This window comes from Fukomys damarensis, unplaced genomic scaffold, assembly GCF_012274545.1.
Source record: "Fukomys damarensis isolate Sample0158 unplaced genomic scaffold, DMR_v1.0_HiC HiC_scaffold_35, whole genome shotgun sequence".
NCBI lineage: Eukaryota > Metazoa > Chordata > Mammalia > Rodentia > Bathyergidae > Fukomys > Fukomys damarensis.
In genome coordinates this window covers 41,014,492-41,042,401 of record NW_022900947.1, presented here as the reverse complement: position 1 = coordinate 41,042,401, position 27,910 = coordinate 41,014,492, and the positions used below count along the sequence as shown (strand labels likewise).

Below are 27,910 nucleotides of genomic sequence, written 5' to 3'. Positions count from 1 at the left end.
GCTGAGAGGCGATACACACAGAACTACCTAGTGGGGAGAGGTCTTCCTTCCATTCATCCCAGGGTGGTGAAGCATTTACGAGTAGTGCTGCTCTCTCTTCTGGTTCCATGGAACCATCTCCTGCTACAAAGGCACATTTGCCCACACTCTATAATCAGCAGGACGAAGAACACAGACTAAGTCTCCAAATAATAAAAGACTAAGTGGACAGCAATCAGAGGGATGAGTTTCTGCTCTTAAAACTCCAGGTTTGCTGGTGTTTAACAGAGATGTTGCCATGATTTTCAGCGGTTTGTCACTACCCTGCTTTTTAGTCTGGGTGAAACCTACATTCTTGCCATAACACTTATAATAAAGGAATTTAAATCCGCTAAAATTGGAATGTAAAAATAACCCAAGCTGACTTTTTTACATACTAAGGAAATACTGCTATTTTTTAAAAGAAAACTCGCAGAGTAGATATTTTTGAAACATACTGTGTTTGCATCCTTGAGGGTATCTAGAAATTAGTGTATGGGAAGCTTAACAAAGCTCAGCCATGATCTCCTGTACCCAGCTGTTTCTAACAGAATATCTATTATTTTAAAAAATTATTGTCCTAATGAATAATATTCACAAGACATCAGTAGTCTTTTACGATAAAGGGTGAGATGGCTATTTCAGGTCAATATTTCAGGTTTGTGTGCCATCAAGTCTGTCCTGCCATGGGAGTACAAAATGTAGCCAGATATTTCTGAACAAATGGGCATGGCCACGTTCCAGTAAAACTTTACTTACGAATACTGAAATTTGAATTTTGTTCTCACATCTCACAAAATCTTCTGCCATTTTTCCCTAGTACTTAAAAAATTTCTTATTTTGTGGACCATTCAACACCATCAGCAGGATCAATGTGCTCCAGAGGTGAAGCTTGCCATCCTTGTCCTAATCAGCTATCAAAAAAGATCTTTCAGGACCAGGGACTTACTAAGAGACTGGGCTGGGGATTTAGCTCAATGGTTCCACTGCTTGCAAGTACAAGGTCCTGTACAAGTACAAGTACAAATACAAGGTCCTGAGTTCAATCCCTGGTACCCAAAAAAATCTTTCAGCCAGGCACAGTGGGTGATGCAAACACGCCTGTAATCCTAGCACTCTGGGAGGCTGAGGCAGGAAGCTCCACCCCAACCTGGGCAATTTAGCAAGAAACCTGTCTCAAAAAGAAAAACAGAACGAGATGAGCTATAGTTTTCAATCCCTAACAAAACAAGATTTTCCAATCTCAAAATAAAGATGAAAAATGACTTCTTGGAAAAAGCCTTCCTCAGCCAGAATCACTGCACTAAATTTACAAGATCACTCACCGCTGTCGTGTAGCCCAGACACAGGGAGGGGACGTGCACACACAGTGCAATGCAGCTCTGCACACTGCCAAAGTGTGTGGGCCTGAGAGGAAATGCTATTTTTCTATTCTGTAAAAATAGCCAATTCATTCTGCCACATAATTCAGAAGTGGGGGCGAAGGGTATTGACACAGTGTCCACAGAAAAATTATGTACCTATTCTTGGGTTAATTTAAATTTCCACTGAATTACAGGTGACCCCTGCATACATTTATAAATGAAGGGGATTAAATTGATGTAAACACACACCTGGCTCAGTTGAAAAGGAAATTTCCATAGAGTGGAAGTTCCACAGTATAAAAGACTACTAATGCTGTTGTTAGACAAATTCAGGGGCAACTCCAGCAAAGGTTACGCATTTACATCCCTAAACCTGTTTCTCGGGCTTTTCTACCATGGGCATAAAAATTAAAAAACAAAGGGCTTGACCACACAACAGGTAAGTCCTTACAGATCCAAGCAGGCTACCTTGTTCTCTAACAAGTTTGATATTCAGATGCTCCCCAATCAGCACACACCCTAAAAGAGCAACTTTCTTAGGAGAAGTGAAGGAAATACAATGATACCAATGCTGTATGTGAGGAGGAAAATGTCTAATGCAGTTCAGAGCTACATCTGTTTGATTTTTTCATAGAAAAGAATCAAATTCTACAGTCCAAGTAAGTTGCCATGTAGTTTTTTCCAATTTAAATGTCCATCATCACTTTTGCATCCAGAGATTCTCTTTTTAAGGGGAAAGAGATGGTATCACATCAAAAGCAACCCTCAAAACAGAGTTCAAACACTGTCAGATATCTCAAATAAACACACATCACCTATAAAAAGACTAATGTGAAAATACAAATTACTATTTTTTGCATAGATTAGCCACCGCGCTAAGATTATCTGAGAATTATTTCTTCATTTACAATGTCCTAAGAGCTGGCAGAGCAGTATCATGCATACATCTGTGGAAGACAGAAGAGCATGAAAAGCAACGACAGATGGTGACCTTACTAACTTCCAGGCACTTAGCAAGGTCACTCATTTCAGATTAAACAAGATAATTATAAACTTTCAGTGATCATCTGACAGGTTTCTTTTAAAACCCAGTCACATCATTTCAAGATCACACCTCACTCCACAATGTCTCAAAATTGCATCAGACACAGGGCTAACGGAATTATGAAAGATTTATACAATGAGATACCAAACAATGCTGTAGCATAGTGTTTCCTGACAAGGAAAGATATTCACGGTACATCTGTGGTTCAACACACAAAAGAACAGGTTATGAAGTACTGTCATCACATATTTTTTATTAAAACATTTTTAAATGATCTGGAAGAATATATGTAATAAGGAATATTAGTAATGGCAAATAGTTAAATGTAAACACACTTTAAGAGTTAAACTTAAAACCTGTTTTTTATTTTTGCTTCAATACTTTTTATGGGTTTACTGCTCTTTACATCACAGTTTTCATAATACAAAAAAAACTTTCATTTAAAAACACATGTGTACAAAATGTTTACATAAAGCTACCTTCCAGTCACTGTCATAGCCCCACAGCAAACTCTCAAATCCAAGTATTCATGTCAGAAAGGAGCTCTACTCAGTACCAGCCTTATTTAATGGTTAAAAATTCCAAATATTTAATATGGGATTAAGTCTAATAGAATCCAATCGAGGAGAGAAAAAACACTAAAAGGCAAAGCCTCTCAAGCAAGATCCCCCAAAGTAATGTGTTCAAGTTTTAAAATTTTTAGCCTCTATCCACAAGGTTTGGATATCCACTTGTTTGGAAGAGCCTAACATTTTCTAAAAATAAAAAGAAGGGCAGGGTTGTAGCTCATGGGTGGAATATGTGCTTTGTTATGTGCAAGGGTCTGGATTTAATACCCGGCACCAAGTAAATACATATATATGAACAAGGAAACAGCTAAGAAATTAAGAGCTATGAAAATGTTTCCAACTTCTGAAAGAGGCCACCACTTTGAGAATTTTTGCTCATCTTGCGGGATCTTCTTGAAGGGCACAGTGGCCCAAACTGAGCAGTTCCTGAAAGCAAGCCAGTGACCTTTGTTTTATCCTGGGTAATGGTCCCTGAGATTCCAGCCAGGTGGGCAACCCAGATGGCTAGCAGGAAGTCTGAAGCCATCTACACGACAAGCTTGACAGGTCTACTACCTTCACTTTTGGCAAATGGCAGGATGGCCATGTGCTTACTTTTACTTGCAGGCCATTGTATCCAGGGTGGCTTTACCTAGAATTGGCTCAGCCATCTGTAACTACATGTAACTGTGACCAGAAACACAGAAAGGGCAGCCCAAACTTGCATATGTGGTCAAGTGGGAACTTTGTGGTCAAGTGGGAACTTTTTAATCAAGAGGGCTTCATTCAGGATGATGTATTACTTGGCTGATTTTGGTATGTTGTAGGATCTATAAATACTTACTTACACCAGGCAGGATGTTAATTATCCGATGCAATGATTCAGAAATAATACATTATTTAGTATCTCCTTGAATCGTTTCTCAACCCTCTGTTAACACCCTTCCATAAATGGAGTGAAATTGGTGACTTTTGAGAGAAAATTTAGTGCAGTCCAGAAGGCATTTGGGTTTCCAGTCTGGCTCATCTTTAAATGTGTTCTATGTACAACAATGCAAGAATAATACTTTAGTTCTGCCTATTTCCATAATCTGTGGTGGACTGCAGCAGTCCCCTCTCCTCAACTGGCTAAAGTCACTTTTGGATATACCTTTAATACTGGAGAGAACTGTATGCGTGACACCTACATAACATTAAGCACACATTCTAAATTTACAGTACTGACTTGGAAATGCTATCCAATAAATTTGGAAGTATCGTTTTAAGGTTATTGGATCTTTTAAAAAATCATTCCAGAGGTTTGAAAAAAAACTGATTTGCCATATCATTCATAATTCCTATAATTACATAAATGACTTCAGGACTCACATGGGCATTTAAAATTAAAAGCCAAAGTAAATTTTTTGAAACATCTACTTTACTCATTGCTGTAAGTCCACAGTAATTGAAGTATCCTTTACTGTTAGCCTCTACTACCCTAGATCTTGTAAAAATCTTTTTGTATGAATTTGTTGTAACTGAAGAGAGCACACATTCCTAAAAAAGGAGTGCAGGCTAATTATAGAATTTTGATGAAGCATCTACAGGAATGTGGGAAAGAGTAATGTATATGAAAAAAGCACTTTTGGATAGTTTTAAAGTTTTCAGAACTCTATTTTCCTCTCAATTTTCCTTTGCAAGGGAAACAAATCACCACTCTCATTAAAAGATAGCAAATTTTTAGTACTAAGAAATATACATTTGGATATGCATTTCTAAGAGTAATTATTGTAAGGCAAATTCAATGCAAAGAACCACTAGCTTTTGTTTCGATTTTTTTCACGAAATTTCCTATCAGTTTCCAGTGGAAGCTTTGTTCAAAGATGGAAGTTTATTCTACTCTTGGCCATAAAAACCATCTAATATGTCATGGAGTTAGTTTAACAGACCTGTGTAAATCATGGTGTGGGCCCTTAAAATAGCATCAAAATATTTTCAAACTTAACACATCACATATTTAATTGTTCTCAACACAAGTAGTCAGAGCACAATATTTTAAAAGTCTTCCACATAAGGGCTTAAGGCCCCCACCTGACCTTATAATACACACCTAATATATTGAAATCTATGCATGGAATTTTAAAAACAAATGGGTTTTTCAAGCACCAAACATTTTACCATTCCCAATCAAAAATTTTTACTAGCATTTCTTACCACAGGATCTATTAAGCAATTATGTATCGGTGTCACTAAATAGCCTGAATTTCTGCATTTATCCCATGCATTTATCTTGATTTTTATTAATTCTTATTTTTCAGAACACAATTTCTGTCACTCTTGAGCCTAAGTTTTTTTACAGAATAAACCACACAGTACACCTTTGTTACTGCCTCAACTAAAATGATATAAAAATTGATCCAAGTTCTAAACTTTAACTCTGGCTTTTTATTTTAAAATTCAACATAAAAAGCCGTACCCTGTAGTACTGTTAACTACTACAAAAAATAAATAAATAAATACACAAATGAGCTAATTATTACTGTACAGCATAACTGGGACAGAGATAGACAGGTCACATAAAAACACTACCTTTGTCAAAGCATTTAGAAATCCAATGTTAGTTAAGTGAAATAAATGCATTTAGTCAACTCAGTGTTAGTAACAAACTGCTATCGATAAACAGACTTCCTGAAGAGCTTGCCCTCAGAGGACAGAGCCTACTTTATCCTTATCTGTATGCCCAGTGTGTTCAGCAGGAGCTCACTGAATGGTTGGCTGGATATAGGAGATTTAGGCCCCAGAATATAGGAAAGGTGTCCTCCTAACAGGGAGTGGTCATTTTGGAAGGTTAGTGGCCTATCTTATCTAGTTTCAAACAGGCATGAGTTCACCACCAGAAGTGATTAAAACTGATCCTGTTGAATGGCAAATTAGCTTGGTAAGTAAAATGTACAGCAATTCTACTCCCTTCCCCAAAGTCAAAAGTGTCCTTCTAGGGTCAAGGTTTCAAGTCCGACAGATCATATCACAGTAATAGAAATGGGAGGAAAGAGGGCAAAAGAATCACATCTGTATGTCCCTCTGGTCCGAATACCAGGGAAAGTGAAAGCATACAGCATCTCATTTTATGAAGTTCCCACTGTGAAGCATCTTCAAGTGACCTCTGTCCAGCCCACCACACCCATATCGGCTGTCACTGGTCCCCAGGAGAAAGACTTGAAAACTGAGAAAGTGGTATTTGGAAGTAGCGATTTGGCAGTCATTGTTATATGTGTGGACTCTAAAAAGGTAAAAAGCTCATGCTACATTTTGTGTACTTCTGTTGCTTTATTTCACTTGTCTGGTAATTGGTTTTCACTGTACTTTACAAGTAATATTGATCCACATGAACTGAGAATCTTGTGGCAAATGGAAAAAGTCCTTTGTGATAGATAAGGAAACACAGCTCCGCCTCCAGAGGACCTAAAATAAAGTCTTATATGAACAACATTCTTATTACACTTAGAAGGATATTGATTTGCCTACAGTCATCTCTTAAATCAGTTAAGTATTAAGATTTTTAAGAAGAAGATAATTTGCCCATGAGTAATACATTAAGCTCCTTTGATTAACATCTGAATTAATCTAGAAATATTTGAATTGAGAGCCAACGAGATACCAAATAATCAAAACTATTCTGATAAATTGAAATTAATTAACATGTTTCATTTGGAAAGTGAAAGTTTTGAGTTTGGGATGATACACTCCTTCCCCTGGCCTCCCCCACAGAGATGTACTACAGATAGTATATTAAGGATTCTGGGAAGACCAATAATTTTTTTACAGATATCTTTAATAATAAGCAAATGACCCCTTTATCTAAACTCATATTAACATCTTAGTCAGAAAACACAATTTTGGAAATGCTGATAAGTGTCAAAAACCCTCTAGATCAGCAATCAAAAACTTGTCCACAGTATCACTTACTGGCTCCTTTTTTGCTTCATTTATAAATAAATCAGCCTACTGAGCAGCTATATCAAATGAGTAAATGATGTAAAGTCACTGCAAGAAAGTTCCGTCTGGGCAAGGAATGGCTCCCAGCCTTTGTTCCCACAACTCCCTCCTGTAGCCCAATATATAAAGAGCACCAGCAATTTCCTAAGTCGTTCTGTAGAGAGTGTTCTGTGCTGTCTCCCCATTCCCACCCACCGAGGATAGCCAATTCTAGCAGGGATTATTGGCAACACTCTCTTGGAATTCCTTGGAATTCTCTGGAGGTTTCCCTAGGCAGATATGGTTAGAAAGCAAGCACCTAGCCACCCACCCTCCCTTGGATATGCTGGGTAGACCCACAGTAATTGGGAGAAGTTCTGCATTTGGCAAAAGCTCCATGTGAGGCTCATGCCCACTTGGCCACAACATTTCTTTCAGAAGATGTTGGGAGTGGGAGGTAGGTGGGACCCAGCAGTGCAGGACACAGCCACTCTCCCTCTTAAACCATCACTACTGTTCCCATAGTCCTCACATAGTACTCAGCAATGACCTGTTCAGCTGGATCAATGCTGCACTGGTCCAGGTGAGAGAACAATCTAAACACAAATAGCATCACAGCCTTGAACAAGAAAGCACTGTGACAAAGGAATCATGTCAGGGCTTTGAGAGCATCTCTTTCCCACCCAACACCATAACCCAGCTCCTATTCAACATCAAGTTCCCTGTTTCAACAATCGATAATAATACATTTTCCCTCAAACAACTGTTACTTTCAAATTCTGCTGCTTCTCTCTTTACTTCACAGGGGCCCCCAGAATTTGAACCACTTCTACAAGGTCACATGGTCAGTGAAATGTAAGACAAAGAATTGGTTTTCTTTTCTAACCACCAAACCACGAGGTCTTTGCTAAGGTCAAAATTATCATGAAACATTGTTTACATAGTACACAAGGAGCTCAGTTCGGCAGCTGTTACAAACACAAGCCACAATGTGAAATTAAAAAAAAAAAAATTGAGAGATAAGGAGCCCTTCATTTTACTTACTGTTCACGTAAATAGTAAATGTCATGGAAGCATTGACATCAGAGTTGGACACAAAAAAAGTGTAAGTGCCTCCTTCGGTCGCTTTTAACCGGGTTAGATGAAGCTTGCTGACATATCTACAAAGAAAGGACAATAAATCAAACCTCCTGCAGACAGTCTCCCTTGAAGGCCCTGTCTTTTTCAGTTTCCACCTGGAAGTACGCGTCTGCTTGGAGGAAAATATGATTCATTTAATTCATATTAAAATCTATACTAAGAAATGCACAATTTGGAACAGATCCTGCTGTGTGAGAGAACAAGAATGTAGAGAGGCTATCTGACCATTCTGCCACCTCCAGCCTGTGGTCTTTTCTTGCACCTTGGCTGCCCTGTCACCACTTCCTTTTCTGCCCGTGGTGTTTTCTCCAGCCTCCCTCTCACCAGTGTTCTAGACTCACCGGTCCTGCTTGGCTTTGATGCTTTCCCCACCTGGTGATACTGCTGATGTCCACAAATTCACCATCTTCTTTTGATACTTCAAGCCCCCTCAGTGCCATGCCCGCCTTGCAAAGCCACAAGCCCCTGGTTTTCCTCCTCCCTTACTAAATACTGTATTTCTCTTCCCCGGGTCTGTTGTAGTATTTGCCATTCACATTTCTGCTTGACTTCAGGGATGCCAGAGCTGGTGTGGAGACTGGGCATATATGGCCCTTGAGCTGTGCGATGTGATTGTCCTGGGGGAGTGGCACACAGTGGCCTTGCTTGCTTTTCTCCACGCTACACACCTGGTAATCTATTTTATGAGCCATCTGCTGCTTGCACACAATCTTCCAACCTCTCCTGTCTTGCACCTCTGAACTGCCTGCGTGCCCCCATCTTCTTGCTATAGGTGCAGCCATCATGACTCACACCACAACCTTCTCCTGACACCTGCCATGCATATTTAGAGACGCTGGAGAGTGGACAGCTCAACCAGGTCTACAGGCCAGGAGTGGCTGCAATGTGGTATATAAAAGTGCAGAGTACCCCAAGCCACCCGATCCAGGGCCTTACTTAGTTCCTTCTCTATCACATGACAGGTCTCTTCTTTTGCATAAATCTTTTGCCATGGAATTCTTTTTTTCTTTTTTTTTTTGGTACCGGGGATTGAACTCGGGTCATTGCGCTTGCAAGGCAGGCCACCGAACCGCTGAGCTAAATCCCCGGCCCTGGCCATGGAATTCTTATTTCAGGCTCTGCCTCCAGGAGATACTTCCTATCTGGATATTTCCACTTGAGTACCTTGTCAGCATCACATTTCACAAACCCCAAGCTGGCCTCACTATCCTTCCTCAGAAAGTTGACTTCTTCCTCCCCTCCTTGTATGATATGGCCCCTCCCTCATCATCTAACCTAAGAGCATCTTTAGCTCTTACCTCCTCCAGTCCCCTTGATCACTGGGACATCTTCCAAATCCATCCTCTTCCCTGCCTAATCCTTAGTCCTCAGCCCAGGACCCCATATCACCTCTCACACATAATCCTCCAACAGATGACAGCTCTTCTCTGGAGAAGCACACAAACTATCCCCAGGCTTCTATTTCTTGTCAGTCATTTGACCTTGGTCAAATTATTTCACCCTCTGTACCTGTTTTCTCTCCCATAAATGGGGGAAATAAGAGTGCCCATGTGTAAGGATTGTGAGGGTTGAAGTTACTGAGTTAGTATGTGTAAAGTACTTAGAACCATGCCTGACAGAAAGCAAAAGCATGTATAGCATATAAAAAGTATTATTATACTATCTTTTATTATAATGTTTTGAGGATCAAATGAGTGTTCTGAGGTAAAAGTTTTTGAGTTCACTGCTCAGCTCAGGGCTACTGTATGTAATGACTGTTTCCTTAAGAGTTTTAAGAAATAAGAAAAGGTACCAACTTGCCTCTTTCTCTATAGAGAATTATTTATTGGGCCCTAAACATATGGTCACTGCTTTGAGCTTTCTTCAGAATACTAGGAAAGAACTGTGCCCTTTTTAAAAATGAAAAAAATGAGGTAGAGATTCTGTGTGCATATGTGTGTGTGCACATGCGCCTCTAAAAACACAGCAAAAGGGAATATTTGGTTGAGGACTCAAAACTTCTTGACCTGGGGTTCTTCTCTTGCAACTGGGGGTCTTCTCTTGCATTGGGTGATGGAAATGGCATCAGAGAAGGTCAATGTGAAGAGAGGGGCACAGGCATGATCCCCAGCACAAGACTCATTCTTACCTGATGTTACTTTCATTCTCAGAGTTGGGGTAATCTTCCCATTTGTTGCTAGAGGTCCTGTTCATATATATCCACTGTTGGTGTTCAGGTTTGGGGTATGCCTCATATTCAACAATCAAATCTACATTTTCTCCATCATTTACAAATACAGTCGTGTTCATCATGGAGAAGATCTTAATGAATCCTTTATCTAATTAAAATAAGACAGAAACTGTTATCTACTCTATCCTGACCAAATAATATAACTTTCTCTTGGAATTACAAGATGATTGACTGGCTTCCGGTAGGAACTGGCGATAATAATGAGTAAGAAAACTGTAACTGGTTTTGTTACCTTCCCTTTTGCTCCCGCAGACCCACTGTCTTAACCGGAGAAGGCAGGCACTGGAAATACTCTCTCATTGCTGGCTCTGAAACAATTATCTAAAAGATCTATCATCATCTCTAAAATCTTCTCAATCTACTAAGCCTTAATGTTTATTAGGTTAAAACGCATCTGGATTAAATGGCCCAGATTCAGACTTAATAGAACTGTTCATGTGATTAGAAGGTGTCATAAGTTAAAGAAAGAGATGTCATGTCCAAAAAAAATATTGAAACAATGTCATTTTGTATATTGAAGAAAAATACTTAGATCTTATCCTATATTATTCATATATCAGACAACATGTTAACAGTCAAACCATACTTTTAACCAAGCCAGAGTTGACTCTTCTATGACTTTTAAAAAGGGGACAGGTTCTTAGGCTTTTTGGAAGCAACAGAAGAAAAATCTATCATAAAAGATTCAAATAAATAAACATTTTAAAATGCCCATCTATATGGTAAAATTAATTAGGGTAATGGGAAAAAGAGGACACTAAAACACAGAAGGAAAATTGTTTGGCTAAACTAGTAACTAAAACTATGACACTGTTTTTCACTTATTAAAAATAGAAAAACTAATTTAAAATAAATTCAAGACTCTTGCTAGTGTGATAAAAGTAGCACACTGAATTACACACTGTAAAACTGGCACAGTTCTTTTAAGAAAGCATTTAGCCATATATATTTTTTAAATTATCTATTTTTAAATCGAATCCTATAATTTTCATTGGAGAGGGCTTCTTAAAATGGGGTGGATGGAGATACATACAAAAAAGTGTCATTTGTACTGTTTATAATTTTTTAAATGACAAAATAAAGAACTGGTTAGATAAATAATAGTCTTAGAAATGGTCACATAATAAAGAGTTTGAAAGGGGGTATAAAATCATTGCTCATATTATTTTTATAGTCACTATTTATAGAATGTTTACCATGTGGCAACAACTGTCTTGGACACCTCAGTATACATTAACATACAGCATACTTAATACACATGATGTTTACTCCGACAATAGTGAAAGATAAAGCTTTAACCTCCATATTATAGACAAAGAAAGAGGTTCTAGATTGATAGCCTCTAATTTGTAGACAGAGCTTATAACCTTTAATTTATAGATGAAATATCTGGCTCAAAAGCCACACAGCAGAGACTAGCTTTGACTGAAAGCCTGAGACATCAAGGCTTGCCTCTTTTTACTATAGCATATCCCAGAGTCTCTATATATTTTAGGTGAGAGACAGTAAGAATATAAATAAATTTGTATGTATAATTAAAACTCTTGTATAGAAAAATGTAAGCAATGTATCCAAAGTCCTAAAAATGGTTATATCAAATTAATGGTATTATGAAAGAATCTTAACATTATTTTTCAAACTTTTAACATGAACTACAAAATTATCATTCATTAACTTCAGTGCTATCTAGTTAGATATACTGTCCTCACAAGAGGATGTCACTATAGTTTTTACAACTCTTTAGTTTCCTACAGGTTCAAAACAAAAAGTATGGTTCAACTGTCCTTTTTCCATTGTACCAATTAAAAAAGGATTTTTTAGGTGAGACTGAAAATCACCCAAATAAAAATTGAAGATGGAAACCCCCAACCCTGCATGTGAATCACAAATTACATACTCTCTGCCATTTATTAAGGCAATTCTGGTTAATTTCAAGGGAATGTTTTGATCTACAGGCACATTAAATTTTCAGATTCTCAAGTTCATAAATTCAGACAGTACACAATGCAAAATATTCAAATATTTCAAACAATATTTGCACTGAAATTATTTCTTTCACAACAGTCATATAGAAATACTTAAATCCTCCTAAATTTTTTTACTCTAGTTTTCTCAATATACGATTATGTCTTATAATGAAAGAGCTTCAAATTCATGGACTGTAAGAGTTATGCGAACTCTACCATGGCTGCTATAACCTAAAGAATCAAAGAACTTCACTGCAGTTGTTATAACACAAAGCATAATTTTTTTCATGTACTTCTGCATTAAGAAATTGGAGATGCATTAACATTCAATGAAGCACAAACTCTATAACTGACAGTTTCATAAAATCTACTTCCTTTTCTCCTTTCCACAACCGTAGGAGTTACAGAGGCTGCGTTTCTCAGAAGAGAAAATGCAGGCAGAGACAAAGTAGGGTGCATCAATGTTAAGTAGCAAGCCTCCTACTCAAAATTCAGTCAGCTTCCAGCTACTCTTGTCATGTATACAAAAAAGTGTAACTGTGGGAGATGCTGCATTTCTGTTACATTGCTTCACCTTTTATACTGTTTACCTACATCCTGATCATATCACATTGTACAATTTAGCTATAAATAACTTTATAAAAATTATTTAAGAATAAATCAACACAGGATGGTCCCCATCCTTGTTCTTTCCCCCACTCCATGTGGTACCCAGATCCTATTCCAAGTCCCTAAATATTACTTTTTGCTTTGTTTCTTCCTGTTCCTATTCCACCACCTCACTCCCAAAACAATATAAAACTAGATTCAAATTTCACAACCACAAGTCTTTCCAGTCACACGTTTATAATTCTTGGAAATTGATGAATGGATTTTTAAAATCCGATTACATACAACAATATGTTCAAAACATCCTTACTAATTGCTTTCTGGAGCTGAAGCTGATATATCAACATGCTCCCTAATCAACTTAGCAAATTAGTGCTTATGGCGTTTAATATTTTAAAAGCACAGTCCTCTATTCAAATTAATAAATGGTTCATAGTCACATTGAGGGAGAAAGTAACACTTTCTGTGTACTGCCTTTGTGATTGCAAGTGAACATCTTTTCTGGTTCAGTCTGGAGAGATACTTTCCATTAGAACATGGGCTTCAGAAACACCAAACTTTTATGAGATGATTGTGGGATAAATCAGAGCTCTAAATACTGCTACATAAATTATTGAAGAAATTTGGGTAGGGGAAAGGAGATATGAAAACAAATACTGCACCATTTTAGTACTGCTCATTATGGTGAACTTTACCATCCTGGAGTATTTAATCAAAGCCAAGCAGTAAGAATATGGCTGCATTAAAAAGACAAGAAAACAGATTCAATTCAAATAATATTCAAAAGGGTTTTTTTAAGTGCAAATGAAATAATTTTAAAATAATTATTTTGTTCTCAGTAAAGCAGAAACATCAAGTAACTCACTATCCTCTGCTCTCTTTAAATAGATGTTTGGGAAACAAATATTTAGTGGGATTTCTAGAGTAGGAAAGACAAGGATAAAGCAATTGTGCATACCAGGTATGAAGGGGTTGGGGACAGGTGACCATGTTTTCCTTGATGCTATACAGAACTCATGTCCCAATGAGCTTCCTTCCAGAAAGTTTATGCCACATCTTTACAGTTGCAGAATAGGGTGAAGTAGAGAGAAACAAAAGGCAATACATGCTCAATTCAGCTCATAACAAAAATGAGTGAGAGCCAACAAGTGACAAAACAGTGAACCACAGGCAGGGGAGCCCTCCTAAAAGATTCTGAGGAAAATACTCCAGGCTCTGAGCATTTGTGCTCTAAGTCTACCACTACCTTCAAAACTCAGACCTCTCTTCAAGGAATAGAAGTTTAGAAAAAGCTCAACTTATACTTTACTTGGTGAGTGGGTAGCACAGAGGAGGAGAGGTTTAACTTCAGTAATATCTTTCCACTTTCCTTTGTGGAAATGGTAGAAGTTGCTTTTGTGTGCTAGTTGTAAGATCCTAAAGTGATAATATTCATTCATTCATTCATTCAGTGATAATAAAATTCTAAGAATCTGTTCTTAGAATTCCATTTACATAAAAAGGAAACTGTCTATCATTATTTCTTTTCGCTATTGCTAGTAATTTATACATTTCCATAAAGATATTTACCTACTACTTTCAAGGTTGTTGTGACATTTGCTGATCCAAAAGTATTATTGGCGTAACACATGAACACTCCAGAATCATTAACTCTTGTTGAGCTGATAGTCAGTGTTTCCAGACGTTCATAATTGAAGTCACCCTGATGCCAGCTATTACGTTTTACCTGATCTTCAGTTAGCTGGTTTCAAAAGGGAGGGTAAAAAAACAAAGATTACCATATAATTTATGTCACCCTGATGCCAGCTATTACGTTTTACCTGATCTTCAGTTAGCTGGTTTCAAAAGGGAGGGGAAAAAAACAAAGATTACCATATAATTATGCAACATCATTCCTAAATTAAAAATAGCAGTAATTAACTTCTTCATATTAGCATTCATTATACATGACTTAAGTAGGAATAATAAAGCATCATGACAAGTCTGTCATTGGAACCCTTCATGTTACAGAATTATATTGAAGGATAGTCCTTATTAATGACTACAAAAAGGAACACTAATTTCAAATTCTCTGCAGTATTAGATTTTAAGTTACTATTTTAAAAATTACAGAATACTGCTATTTTATGAGTCAGCATACTTATATTAACATTTCCTGTTATGCATCTTTTTCTGTTCTATATATCAGTGACTGAAAAAAAAAAACTTTACTATTTTAAAAATTACAGAATACTGCTATTTTATGAGTCAGCATACTTATATTAACATTTCATGTTATGCATCTTTTTCTGTTCTATATATCAGTGACTGAAAAAAAAACACACTGCTACTAACAATGTTTTATTTAACATTTCTTATCTGCAGAGAAGTATGCGCACCCATGTTTATAGCGGCACAGTTTGTAATAGCTAAATCTTGGAAACAGCCCATTTGCCCATCCACTGGAAACTGAATAAAGAAGATGTGGTTTTTCTACAAAATGGAATATTATTCAGGCATAAAGAACGAGAAAATAGATTCATTCATAGGAAAATGGATACATAGTGGATATATACTCCTAAGTGAAATAAATAAGTCACACGTGTAAATACCGAATAGTTTCCCTGGTGTGAATAATCTGCAACAATGCATAAAATCCTAATAAGATTACTGACATTTAGAAATGGGAAGAAAGGAGCTAAAGGTGTAGGGAAGGTGGGATGGATAGGGGAAGAGTAAAAAGGGAAAAGAAAAAAATGTGAGAGAATGAAAAGATGAAAATAAAGTGTTTGTAGATGGGGAGGGGAGGAGTGGGTGAAGGGAGGGCAGAGGTAAGGGGAAAAAATGAGAATCAAGACTTGTCATGTAGAGGTACAAGATCCCAACAATGAATGTAACTGTACTGTATCCCTAAAATGTACCAATAAACTCAATTAAAGCTGGAAAAAAAAATATAAAAAAACAAAACATTTCTTATCTGCAGAAATAAAAACAGAATCAGGCTGCATTCAACTAATTTGGAAATTCACCCTACAGTTCTTAGCACATTCTTTACAACTCCTAAAGGGCGTGCCAAGGTATGTGAGACATAGAAGATCAAGGCCCAAAGTATTTAAGCAGTGGCTGAAGAGAAAGGACTATGAATTTACCCTTGTGCTATCCCCACCCAGTCATTATTTGTCTTCAGACAAGACCCTGGAGATATTGCTTGCATTTAAAATATGAAAAACCATAACATAAACTACAGTAGTTCTCTTGAAAAGATTTAAGAAAGAGTTGAAAATAGCTTTCTACCTCTTCCAAATTTTCAGTAATGTACACACATTCCTATTACAATGGGAAAAACATACCAACTATCAAGTCAAAGTGAACGAGAGCTGTTACTGACATGGAACAGGATATCCAGGGCGATTTCTTGGCCAGGCCATGGTGGCCCTGATAATGGTCAGACTGTAGGCCAGTTTGGTGAGTCAGAACACACCTCCCAGAAAGCAGCTTTCTAGGGTGTTCATACCCCAACTAACTCAGCAAGTTTATTTCAAGAAAATAATTTAACAGAAGACATAACTCCAAGATGCAGCAAAAAGCTTGAACTGTCTATCATGTAGAGATAACAAAAATTATGGCTATGTGGCAAATAAATCACTGTGACTTAAAAAGCATACTTTGAATGTACCTTAAAACTATAATTGTGATGAAATATGCATGGGAAAAGAGACAAAAATATGAAAAACAATGACAGGTTATAAAGACTAGCAACTTGTGACCACTATGTACTTGACAGATTCAGTTATGCTATAAATATGTATAAAACACATCCCAGATTTTGATGATTTGCTATAAAAAACTAATTTAAAACATTTTATTAATAACATTAATTATAGGATGAAATACTATTTGGATACACTGGGCCAAGTAAGATATATTATTAAAATCAATTTTACCTTTTTGGTTTTTGCAATGTGACTGACAAATTTAAATGTGCACATGAGGTCTGTTCATGTTGCATTTTTGTTACATGGCATTACTCTCTACCAAGGTGGAATTATGCCTATTACTTTTTTTTTTTCAAACTAGTGATATTATGTTTTTGGAATTTTTGGTGGAGCAAGTCTAGGAATTAATTCCTAGGCCTTGCACTTTGTAGGTGTGTGCTTTACCACTGAGCTACATTCTCCAACCCAATTTTTGAAAAAAAATTTACACCAAAATAAGCATGTATAAAAGTTAACTGCTAACAGTGACTAAAAAGCACAGACACTGGCTTTGCTACAGCTGTGAACTCTTGTCAAGTCTTAGCTTTTGTCCTAAAAGGGTATAAAGGAATAAACGTGTCTTTCAGGACCTCTCCAGTTTGGAACACTGGATTTGAAGCCACTCCTTCTGAGTTTCCTGTATAATTGGCAGAAATGTGCCATCTCACTGCATAAGATCAATAACTAAGAAGAGGCAACAGCAAAGCAAAGTGACATTTTCCTACTGGCCTTTCTTGAGTCATTGTTTTTTCAGGTTTCTCTCCAAAGGCAGTGACATTGATTAGATAACACAGTAAATTCTAAATTGAACATATCTTCCCTCTACTTCTTTCATGAGTCTAAGAGTCCACAACACGGAGCTAATCAGTAATACTGGTCAACGCCAGACCAAGTGGCATGGTCCTAAGTGAAGCAATATTCACATTCAAACCAAAATTTCGTAATTTATGATACTGTCAAGCTTAGAATTAAAAGCAAGGAAAGATACTAGACTCTAGAACCATTAGAAAGGCTAACTAAGATTAACTAGTGTTGAATAAATGCCAAGATTCTTATGCTTAAATAATTGCAATAAGCCTAGAACTCATTTTTACCCTATATTTCATTGTAAGTTAACCTGATTGTAAATGATCAGGATTAAAATTATGATTTTAAAAATAATTTAATAGTGCTAACAGTATTCCAAATTAAGCCAAAAATATCAATAACAAAATTCATGGGTGAATGTTGGCAGAGATCCAGGAGCCCCATCTGCAAGTCACACATCACATATTGTTCGCACGTGATTTGGTTTTTTTAACCCTTGGCAGTGCACACTGGGATTTCCCCAAAGAGCTCCCAACACTAAAGGTTTATCTACCAGTGCCAGTGGATTAATTGGTACCGGCATGCAGGACTCCTGGGAAAAATGGGGCGGAACAAAACCGCCTGGGGCAATTTAATTTCTCATCTCAAAAAGGCTAATTTTCAAGTTACACAGAGGCTCAAATGTACACACACAGTCTAAATTATCCTCTCATCTGAAATCAAAGATTATAGAAAGCCAATTAATATGGGATTGTGTCCTGTAAAGTTAGCGAAAAATCCATATAAAAGCCATTATTCTTATTACATTATATGGCATGAAAACTAAAACTTATTTCCCTGGGCCACCAGTTTGAAGTCTCTGATCCAAACCACCCCCACCCTCCAGATCAATGGCAGGCTTGATTTAGTCAGATACCATCCATCACGTCCACACGAATACCACCACAATGTCTCTGCATTATTCTAATTGCCTCAGCTGGTTGAAGAGCAAAGAATCTTTAAATAGGAATGAAATTGCCAATGTTGAATACAGGGAATCACGAAGAGGAGGAAGAAGAGAAATAAACTATGGTACTTTTTTCCTAATTAATATATACATTTATAATGAAGAGAACCACTGTAATAGTTAACTCAGTGGCCAAGATTATTTTTTAAAAAATTACTGAAAACTAGCTCAATTGGAATTTTAAAGCAAAATATTGGAGAAATGAAGACAATTTTTAAATCTTGTTATTAATGTGAGTATTGAGAGAGAAAAAATCTTCAAATAAAACTAAAATTGGCTTGGTGTGTGTCTCAGTTGCAGAATGCCTGCCTAGTATGTGCGAGGCCCTAGGTTGGATCCCCAGCATTGTGTGTGTATGCACGGTGCATGCATGCACACACACAAAAGATATGTCTAACACACATATAGCAGTCACTGAATATGCATTTGTTACATGAATGAGAACCCAAGCATGTCTAAATGTTTCAGATTAAAGATAACCATTTTATTAATGGTAACTAAAACAAACAAAAGCATAAGCAACTTAATCTCAGCTAACCAGCCTCAAAGGAGGAAGTCAGACCCCTACCTCCCACCTGAACACCTCTCAAATGATGAGGCCACTCTGTGGGGGAGAAAAGAGCTTTCTTGTTCCTATCTGAGATTATTTATTCTTTGTAAAAACAGAGAAAAAAAAAAAGACAATTCTACTATCTTAAGACATCTGGCCAGAGAAGCAAAACTGCTTCAAACCAAGCTATTTATTTATGCAATTAACCATTCTTCTTCTTTAATGTCCCTACTAAAATCATCCACAGAAACAGCGTGAAGCAGCAACCCAAGGATGGCATCTTTACAATTTTCTCAGAATTTACAACATGACAGCCATTTGTCACTAAGTGGAAGTGCGTAATGGGCATGGTGCATCTGAACCAGACAACTAGGACTAGACAGACATATGCCAGAGGACTCACGCCCAGCATGTGCTTTCAAAGAAAAACCTTAAAATCTCCCACACAGCAAGAACAATAGATTAAGAATAATTAAAGAAATAATCCACTCACCTGACTGTTCTCCTTTATCCACATTGCGCCCACAGAACTGGACACGTCCTTTATTGTGCATGTCACTGTAAATTCTTCCCCTTCCCTCAGAAGATAGCTGGCTTTGGATACAGACACAACTGGTGTAGCTTTGATGGCTACAATGAAAAGAAAGGTAGCTCTCTCATAATTGGCTCTATTGTAGCACAAAACCTTAACACTGTGCATGGCTTATTCTGTCATCTTGTAAATAAAACACAAAACGTGATACGGGCCTACCCGTACTATTGCACATCTGGAGGCCTCCATAATTAAGCCACATATCCTTTAGGTAAATTCATTAACACTGACTGGCGAGGTAAGCATGTCTACATGAGATCACACTGCTTCTGAAAAATGTTTGTTTTTTTTAAACAGAAAACCCTGGCACCGTGAAGCAGCTTTATGATTTCATGGGATCTGAATTACAAGTAATTATATTCTTGTAACCAAACAGGCACCTTTCCCACATGCTATACAAATAATACCTTGCACACTTCTGAAAATTCTAACTTTTAAATAATCATGTTTTTCTTAATTTGAAGCATTATTTTTTCAAAAGACTTAATAAAACCTGTACTCAAAAGCTGAACTCCAACTGGTACTGAATAAGGTAATCTCAAAATCTAGATCATTTTCCAGCTACGAAAATAGTGTTTATAATGCCACAATAATAACAAGGCCCACTGTCACTTATTACTTTCCTTTTCAATTCTCAAATAGTTTGAGAATGCATCAAAATTAAGTGCCGAAAGAGAAAAGTCAATTCACATGTCTATTGTAAATTTAAGGATGAATTAGTAATTCCAGAGACTCAGAAAGCTGAGGTATGAGGATACAAATTCAAAGTCAGCCTGGACAATTTAGACACCCTGTCTTAAAGTCACAGGCTGAGAGTGTAGATCAGCAGCAGAGCATTTGCCTAGAATGTATGAGGCCCTCAGTTTCACCCCAGGACTGTGGGGAAGAGCATGGCTCACTTGCAGATTATTTCAAATAGCATATGTAAAGCTCTTTTCCACTGTGTCCCTCACTGTACCAACACATGATGCAATCACACAAATGTGGCACCACCTAAGCCAGTAGGGTTTACGATCATCCCAGGGTGGTCTAAATGCCAATCTACAGCAGACACACCCACCTCAGCTAGTGAAAGGCACAGATCACCACCTGGGTTTGGGATTGTGAAATGAGGAACCACAAGCAGCTGGATCTATTTGGAAGACACAGGGAGCTAATAAAGAGCCTGGGTCCCACTCACTTGCACTATGGCTGATCAGCAAGGAAGAGAGAAAGCATCTTGAACAAAGTCTCTAATGCCCAGAAGGAAGGAAGGAACTGTACATACCTGCCCTCACTTTCAGGATGAATTTGTCTGACAGCACCAACTTGCCCTCCCGGCTGGCTGAGCAACGCAAACAGAGTCGATGGTAAGCACGCTTCACGTTTCTGATGGTGATTCCAGCCCTGGGGTCGGGGACAAACATTAGGTCCTTGGGGAGAGGTCTCCCCTCGCATTCCTTGAGGGAATAATCGGTCACCTCTGGGTCTGTCAGAGGACAGCGGACCAGTGTGTCATTGTCTTCTTTCCCAAACAAGGGAACGCCAATAAGGAAAAGCTTGGCAGGATCTATAAACAGAGCAAAAATCAATAGTTTAAATGGCTGGTCAGAGAAAGCACTTTTAAGAGATCTAAAATGTTGCCTTTTATGTAGTCAAATCTCTGTGCAAGCAAAAATTTATCCAGATAGTACTTTCAGGTAAGAGTGACCATTTATTAAACACTTGCCATGTGTCAGGGACTAAGGTTGGACTACTATATACTTTTTATCTCAATCTTCACAATGTCTCTGGGTACCATACATTGAGCAGCCTTTTTCCAAAATGTTTGAGATCGTTAGTATATCAGATTTGGGAATATTTGTATAGACATTACCAGCTGAGTTTCCTTAATCTGAAATCCAGAATCCAAAACTTAAGAGTGTCATGTTGGACTTGAAAATATTTCAGATTTCAGAGCATTTTGGATTTTGGATTTCTGGATTTGGGATGACTCAACCTTTATCATTATCACCACATTATGGATGAAAAAGCAAGTCTCAAAACAGTGACACTCCTCAAGTGACATACCCTGGAAAATGCTGTGCAGACCTCAAATCCAAATCTGAATGATTCCAAAACTTGAGTTCTTAAGACCCTGAGAATGTTTTAGTAAGAGAACAGCAGCAAAGAGTAAGATAGTCTGATTCCAACTGAGGGCACAGGAAGCCTTCGCTGCCTCTAACCCCTGTGTGGGAAGCTTTCTCAAGAGCTGCCAGGCTTCAGAATGGTTCAGCTCTTGAAGGAAATCTAGACAACTCTGAGCAGACTGGGCAGGACACACAACCTTCATATTCCTGAGGAGAAATATATAACATCAAGAAAATAAATAATCTTAAGTGCACAAGAAGAGCTTATGATTTTCAAGAACCACCACAGCAGACACTGTACTGCCCACAGTAGAACACTTGTGAGTGCAAAGGGTCAGACTGGACCATTACACCACAACACCAACATAGGCAGGGAACGGCACCAGCAAATGGAGACGTCCCATGAGCAAAGACAAGCCTGTGTGTTCTGTAGCATAGCCTGCTGCCACCCGCTTTGTGTGATCGATAACACAGATGAATGGGTGGGTCCGCTGATTACATTTAAAAATCTTTCATAAATTGTCCTTTCCATTTGGAAATCAAGTGTTCCACAAAGCTGAATTTGACATCATTAAAATATACCTATATCACTTAAGTTTCAAAACAATGACAAAAATGAAGTACATACCTCTTAGCCTAAATAATTTCCCTGTGAATGAGTTACATTATCATGGTCAAATTATGATCTGAAGCAAAAGTTGTTTGTTTTTCTGTCTGCTCGTTTTCAGTCCAGTCTCTCTCTCACAACAACGGCCTGCTTTCTTTCATGGCTGTGACATGGATTACTTCAGAATCTGCGTGTCTTACAGTGTAATAATTATGGGTAGATCTAACTTATAGAAGTGTTTGCACACTGTGAGTGAGTTGGCTAATTCTGCAGTTTTCCTCAAGTATTCAGTTTTCCACCCATCCTATTAATAAGCAGAATGATACTTCATTACCACCTGGAAATTATACACACAGGAGCTGGTTCAACAATAATGGGACCAAAGCCCAAAGCTAAGCTATGGCTTATCTGTGCATATTTCTTCTCAGCCACCCACTTAGGAAAGGACAAAGGACAGCTGATAACTGAGGAGAGGCATAGTCAATTTCATGGCAATCCTTAGGGTCAGCTTTATTAACCCCTGATAGAGCATGCTAGAATTTATATCGTTCTCCCTCTCACAGTTCCCTAAGGCAGAGTGAGCAGGTTACCTTATCCAAACACTGCAGGGAGGAAACAGGTTCTAGCCTATCCACTAGTCATCACAGTACCTCGGATAAGGCTTCTTACCTCAGGCCTGTCATTAATGATAGCCCCAGGCCTTTTACACCAAGGACAAGAACTAGGACTTATTTCTCCTCCAGTAACTTGGATTTGTCTCTTAAACTTAGTTCAGTTTTTAGTCAGCCAAAGGATATAGCCCTGCCCAGCAAGACAGTAAAAGCACAGAGATGAGTCACTAAATTTGTCAAAGGAAATGAAGTATAGAAAGCCAAAGGTCACATTTCTTCTTATTTTGTTTCTAAGAGATCGCATTTTTTAAGGAAATCAACTCTACAAAGAATCTGTGACAGACACAGGATGACCGAGTTGATTTTTTTTTTTCAATTTACTAAGAGTGGGCCAAATCTTTTGAAGTACAGGTCTATTGAGACTTTTACAGGCCTTTGGTTCCCTGAAGCATTTTTACTAAGTGAGAATATCTAGAATCTCAAGGCATTAAGATGCTGCTGTCCCAAAGGGCATAATTTGTTCTCAGGGTTTACTCAGAGCACTGGCACAAATGGGCTAAACATACTGTAATCTCATTAGGAAGAACATCATAGCCTTGCAAACCTCCAGCTGTGGTCACACTCGAAGCCACCATGTATCAAAAGCTTGTGGATACCAACAAAGAAACACTTGGTTTAGGCTTTTAGATACAGCCAATAAAATTTTACCTACAGCTTAGTCATCTACATGTCGTACAAAATAAGAACAAGGTGTATGTCTTCTAAAGCATAACATCACACGAAGCCAAGCATTTACCTCTAACAAATACATAAATGGAGCTGCTTAAGCCGTCTCTGTTGGTGCACGTGTATTTGCCTGTGTGGGCAGCCTCAGCTTCTGCTCTGATCCATTCACTGTCCTTATTCTCACTCACGTCACCCAGGGTCTTGAAAGTCCATTTGACAAAGGCCGGATCAGTGCATGTCAGCCTGATCTGGTCACCAGCTCTGACTATTAACTCTGATTGTGCAGGAAGGATGGACGGGGGAGACGGCTCCCCTGGACTTGCAGGTGGCTGAGGAGAACCTGCCAAGAAAAATAAGAATTGTGTTGAGTATGATCTTCTTCCTTGGCAGAATGAAGCATTTCTTCTAATACTGAGTTTCATCTCCTGTGCACTCTACAATAAAAAGTAGGATGAAGCTGCCCTGCTATTTACAGCTGGAGAGAGAGTTCTATCTTAAGTTTCTTAAATTCACCTACACAGTGATTCTGTGCAACCCTCAGTTAATCTTAAGGGTCATATTTGGTGTGCAAGCTGGGACTTGCTGGATGCCATAGCCTTCTTAGGGTTAAGCACACAAATGGGTCAAATTTCCATTCTGATCGTGGACCATTGTCATGGTGCTGACATGCTGACAGTCAGCTTAAAAAATCTCACGCTGTGGAAGCAAAAAAAAAAAGAAAAATTAGCCAATCACTCTTTTGGCAGAATGTACATGGCATAATATCTCCGGGTTTTTCTTCAAGCTTCATGAATTCACTTATTCCCATCTAATTCTCCTTACATGGTGATATTCACGAAAAAAAGAACCATTCACAAATCTCCAAACAAAAAGACAGAAAATAATCATCTCTTTAATAAGATCACATCATGACTTATTTTGTGGCATATGCTAGGTTTCAAAGTCATCGACCTAATGCCTAGATGTTTCCTAGATAAGAAATAAGTGTATCTAGTTTACAAAGATGCACACTGTAGATGCTATAAGACCCGAACCTTAGAAAATTTACAAGACCAAGCGTTCATTGCATGCATCCAGGTATTCAAGTATCTACACAAACATTGTGCTGAGTGCTGAGGGAAAAGTATGTGCTGGTGTGACACATTAGCGTTACACTCTTCAGAGCTTAAAGAACAAATTATCTACGTGCCAGAATAACTGAACTACAGCTGTAAGCTAAAGCTGAATGGAAGTGGGCAGCACCTTGTCATATCAGAAAAGGCAAAGCAGGAGCAGGAGGTGGCACAAGGAAAGGGCTGGCACGGAGGATGGCATGTGAGGCCTCTTGAGCTACACAGAAACAGCCTGGTGGAGCTGGGAGGTAAGATCAGGTAGGATGGAACCGGATTGTCAAGAGCTTTGCACATCTGGGTGTGATACCTGCAAGGTACCACAGATCATGCAGACTCACTACACGCTTTTCAGGGGAAAATGGCATTCACAGCCAGGTGCCACAGCAATCCAAGGAGAGATATGGAAAGCACCGTGCTGCAAGCAAGGCAATAACGCACTGTAAAAAGTTAAGAATAAAGAAGATGACACTATGAGCAAAAGAACATGTTAACAGTTACAGGTTTTCATGGAATATAAAATCCAGAAGGTTGACTCATAGATGATCTGGTGAAGGAGCAGAAGAAAAGGTCCCAGGGGGAGATGGGCTAGGCCAACAGCACAACAGAATTGCTGAGGGCTTTCAACTGCTTCTGCAGGATCATTCAGAAAATGAATTGGGCATGACAGCACCCACATGTAATCCTAGCACTCGGAGGCTGAGGCAGGAGGATCGCTGCGAGTTGGAGGCCAGCCTGGGATACACAGTGAGTCCAAGACCAGAAACTACAAAGTGAAACCTGGTCTCAAACAAACAAAGTAAAGTAAAAAAATAAAGAAATTAAAGAAAATAGTTCATGTGCATGGGATTTGTGCCCCCTTCCCCACCAGGTTGGAGACAGGCTGACTTAAATTCTTAAGAAAGAGTAAAAGCCATCCAAGCAAAAAACTGGGAAGATGGAGCAAAGAGCATGGGTATAAAAACATAAAAGCATCAAGAGTAAGCCTGGTCATTCACAAGTTCAGGACGGCAGAGGCCGAGGACACAGCATGACCAGCAAGGGATTGGGACAGGAAAGCACAGACCTACTGGCACCTGTTATGGGTAGGTGAATGGACTTCTCAACAGTGGATTGCTTATGACCTGAAACTCAAGATGGTCACAACACAGGGATGACTTGTGAAGTTTAAAAAAAAAAAAAAATTAGGACCAAATCATCAAAGAAAAAAAAAAAAAGCACCAATCTCAAAGGGCTCTCTACCAGCCAAGAGGGAGTAGGAAGAGTCACAAGAGATTTTGTAAAGAGTACTGCTAAAAAGGAAGGAGAGAGACATGGAAGACCACACATCAGAAAGTTGCAAAGCGAGTGTGGAGTTCCCAGGGCAGGGACCAGAGCAAGATCACAGGGAATGAACAAGAGTCCTCCCTTACAGAGACCACTGGAAATCTAAGAACACAGTTCAGGGGAGTGGAAATTGCTGTTTGCTGTTTGCTCCAGGTTTAAAGGTTCCAAGTGTAGACCTCTCCTTGGATGCCTATGGCACTAGAAGACAGAGAAATAAATCTGTTGCCAAACAAGGCTGAAAAGTAAAGGAAACAGAACTGCTCACATGTGAGGACAGAAGGAAGAGAGTCTATGGATAGGGGACACCCAAAAGTGCTAAGAGAAGGTTGAAACTGTTCCCTTCACAGTGTGCAGAGATGACCAGCCTCATTTCCTATTTATTATCCAAATATTTCAACTTGAGGCACTGATACAGCCCCATTGTGTCAAGCAAAGTACACCTCAGACCAAAAGACTCTCAGGCAGGCAGGCTTGATTTGCTGATAATAATAATGTCAGTTATAATCATTAAATGTTATTAAGCAACACTGAGGTGAGAAGTGCTATAGGCTGAGACAATCTGTGTCTACAGGGCCCTGAACCTAAGTGGAGCAGCCAGAATCAGGGCACAGAGTGGCTGGGATTGTTTCCAGAGCTGTACAGTGCATAAACTAATGAAGACAGAAGCAGCAACAAATGGAGATGCTACTATATTGTTTTAATTATTTACCGCCTTTTACAAAGAAGTGGTCCACACTTAGTCTCATAACATTGATAGTGAATTTGATCCAAAAATTCTCAGAAGATTTCTATTGCAATATATTTCAATAAATTCAATTTTCTCCTCAGTCGATCTTACTTCAGACAGACACTGGTAGAGCATTTTAGCAGACTGAGTGAGGGTGTGGCTCTTGAATTAAGACTGACTGGATTTGCAACCTGGCTGTGCCCGCTTAGTGACCCTGGGGCAAGTGACTACTCAATTCTGCCTAGGTTCTTCATGTGAAAAGTGGGGATGGAAGCAGCACGTGTTTTATAAGCCTTTTGTGCAAAGCACTTAAAACTGTGCTTGGGCACATAGTGAACACAAAACATATGCTACTCAACGTATTCTAGAAACAGAACTTCTTATGAGCCCTCCAAGAGTCTGGACTCACTACTTCCTGTTTCTGTGAATGTGGCCCATGTGCTCCTGGCTGACTTCTCTCCCTACAGCAGCAAACCCTGGCCATCTTTCCTAGGGAGCCTCCCATTGCACATCCCAGGTTCCTTTCCTCCTGCTGCCCTACCACAGCAAGCCGTAGCATCTCAAAGGGAGAGAACAGCCCTTCTCAAACACTTCCCTGCAGGCCCAACACCACCTCAAACACTTCCTAACACTGAGATTCACAGTCCAGATCCCCTTCACGCCAGCATCAAAGCTTGTAACAGGTACAGCAGCGGCAGCAGCCAACACTGGCCTCATGAAAGACTTAAAAAGAACTTCATAGGATTCCTCTCCAGCTGTTTGCCCCAGACCCAGCCTCCCTCTCCTATCCTGACCAGCTAAAAGTCCTGAGAGCATTCTTCACCCCCGCCATGACCACTTCTCTGCTTGCATCCCCAAGACTTACCCTCTCCAGCAGTCCTTCTTCCAGTTGTGAGGAAAGCACAGTTGACGGACATCCTCTCATGGATATGGCTCCCTGAACCTCTGGGTTATGATGACCTACCCTCCCTAAATCCTGCCAACACAGTCAGCCACACCACACACTTAACAATGGACCTGGTCCATCCTATACCAATGCAAGGACTCAGCTCTCACATAAGCATATGGCCCCATGCCCCTAGCACAAGCAAAAAACATTCCCTTCAACCTCTGAACATGAAAAAGGCAAGAC

General features: G+C 38.8%; 1 protein-coding gene across 4 annotated transcripts in view; it reads right to left on the bottom strand.

Annotated features, from left to right (window-relative positions):
- Positions 1-27,710, bottom strand: part of Kit (KIT proto-oncogene, receptor tyrosine kinase) — a 48,010-nt gene extending 20,300 nt beyond the window's left edge. For all 4 annotated transcript variants that reach the window (XM_033758859.1, XM_033758860.1, XM_033758861.1 and 1 more), the window contains exons 1-7: positions 27,644-27,710; positions 23,687-23,956; positions 20,832-21,113; positions 19,466-19,602; positions 14,445-14,616; positions 10,198-10,387; positions 7,974-8,089 (exon numbers count right to left, since the gene is read on the bottom strand). In XM_033758859.1, the coding sequence (XP_033614750.1) occupies positions 7,974-8,089; positions 10,198-10,387; positions 14,445-14,616; positions 19,466-19,602; positions 20,832-21,113; positions 23,687-23,956; positions 27,644-27,695 (1,219 nt within the window). In that variant the 5' untranslated portion in view covers positions 27,696-27,710. The remainder of the gene's footprint in view (positions 1-7,973; positions 8,090-10,197; positions 10,388-14,444; positions 14,617-19,465; positions 19,603-20,831; positions 21,114-23,686; positions 23,957-27,643) is intronic.
- Between the last annotated feature and the right edge of the window lie 200 nt (positions 27,711-27,910).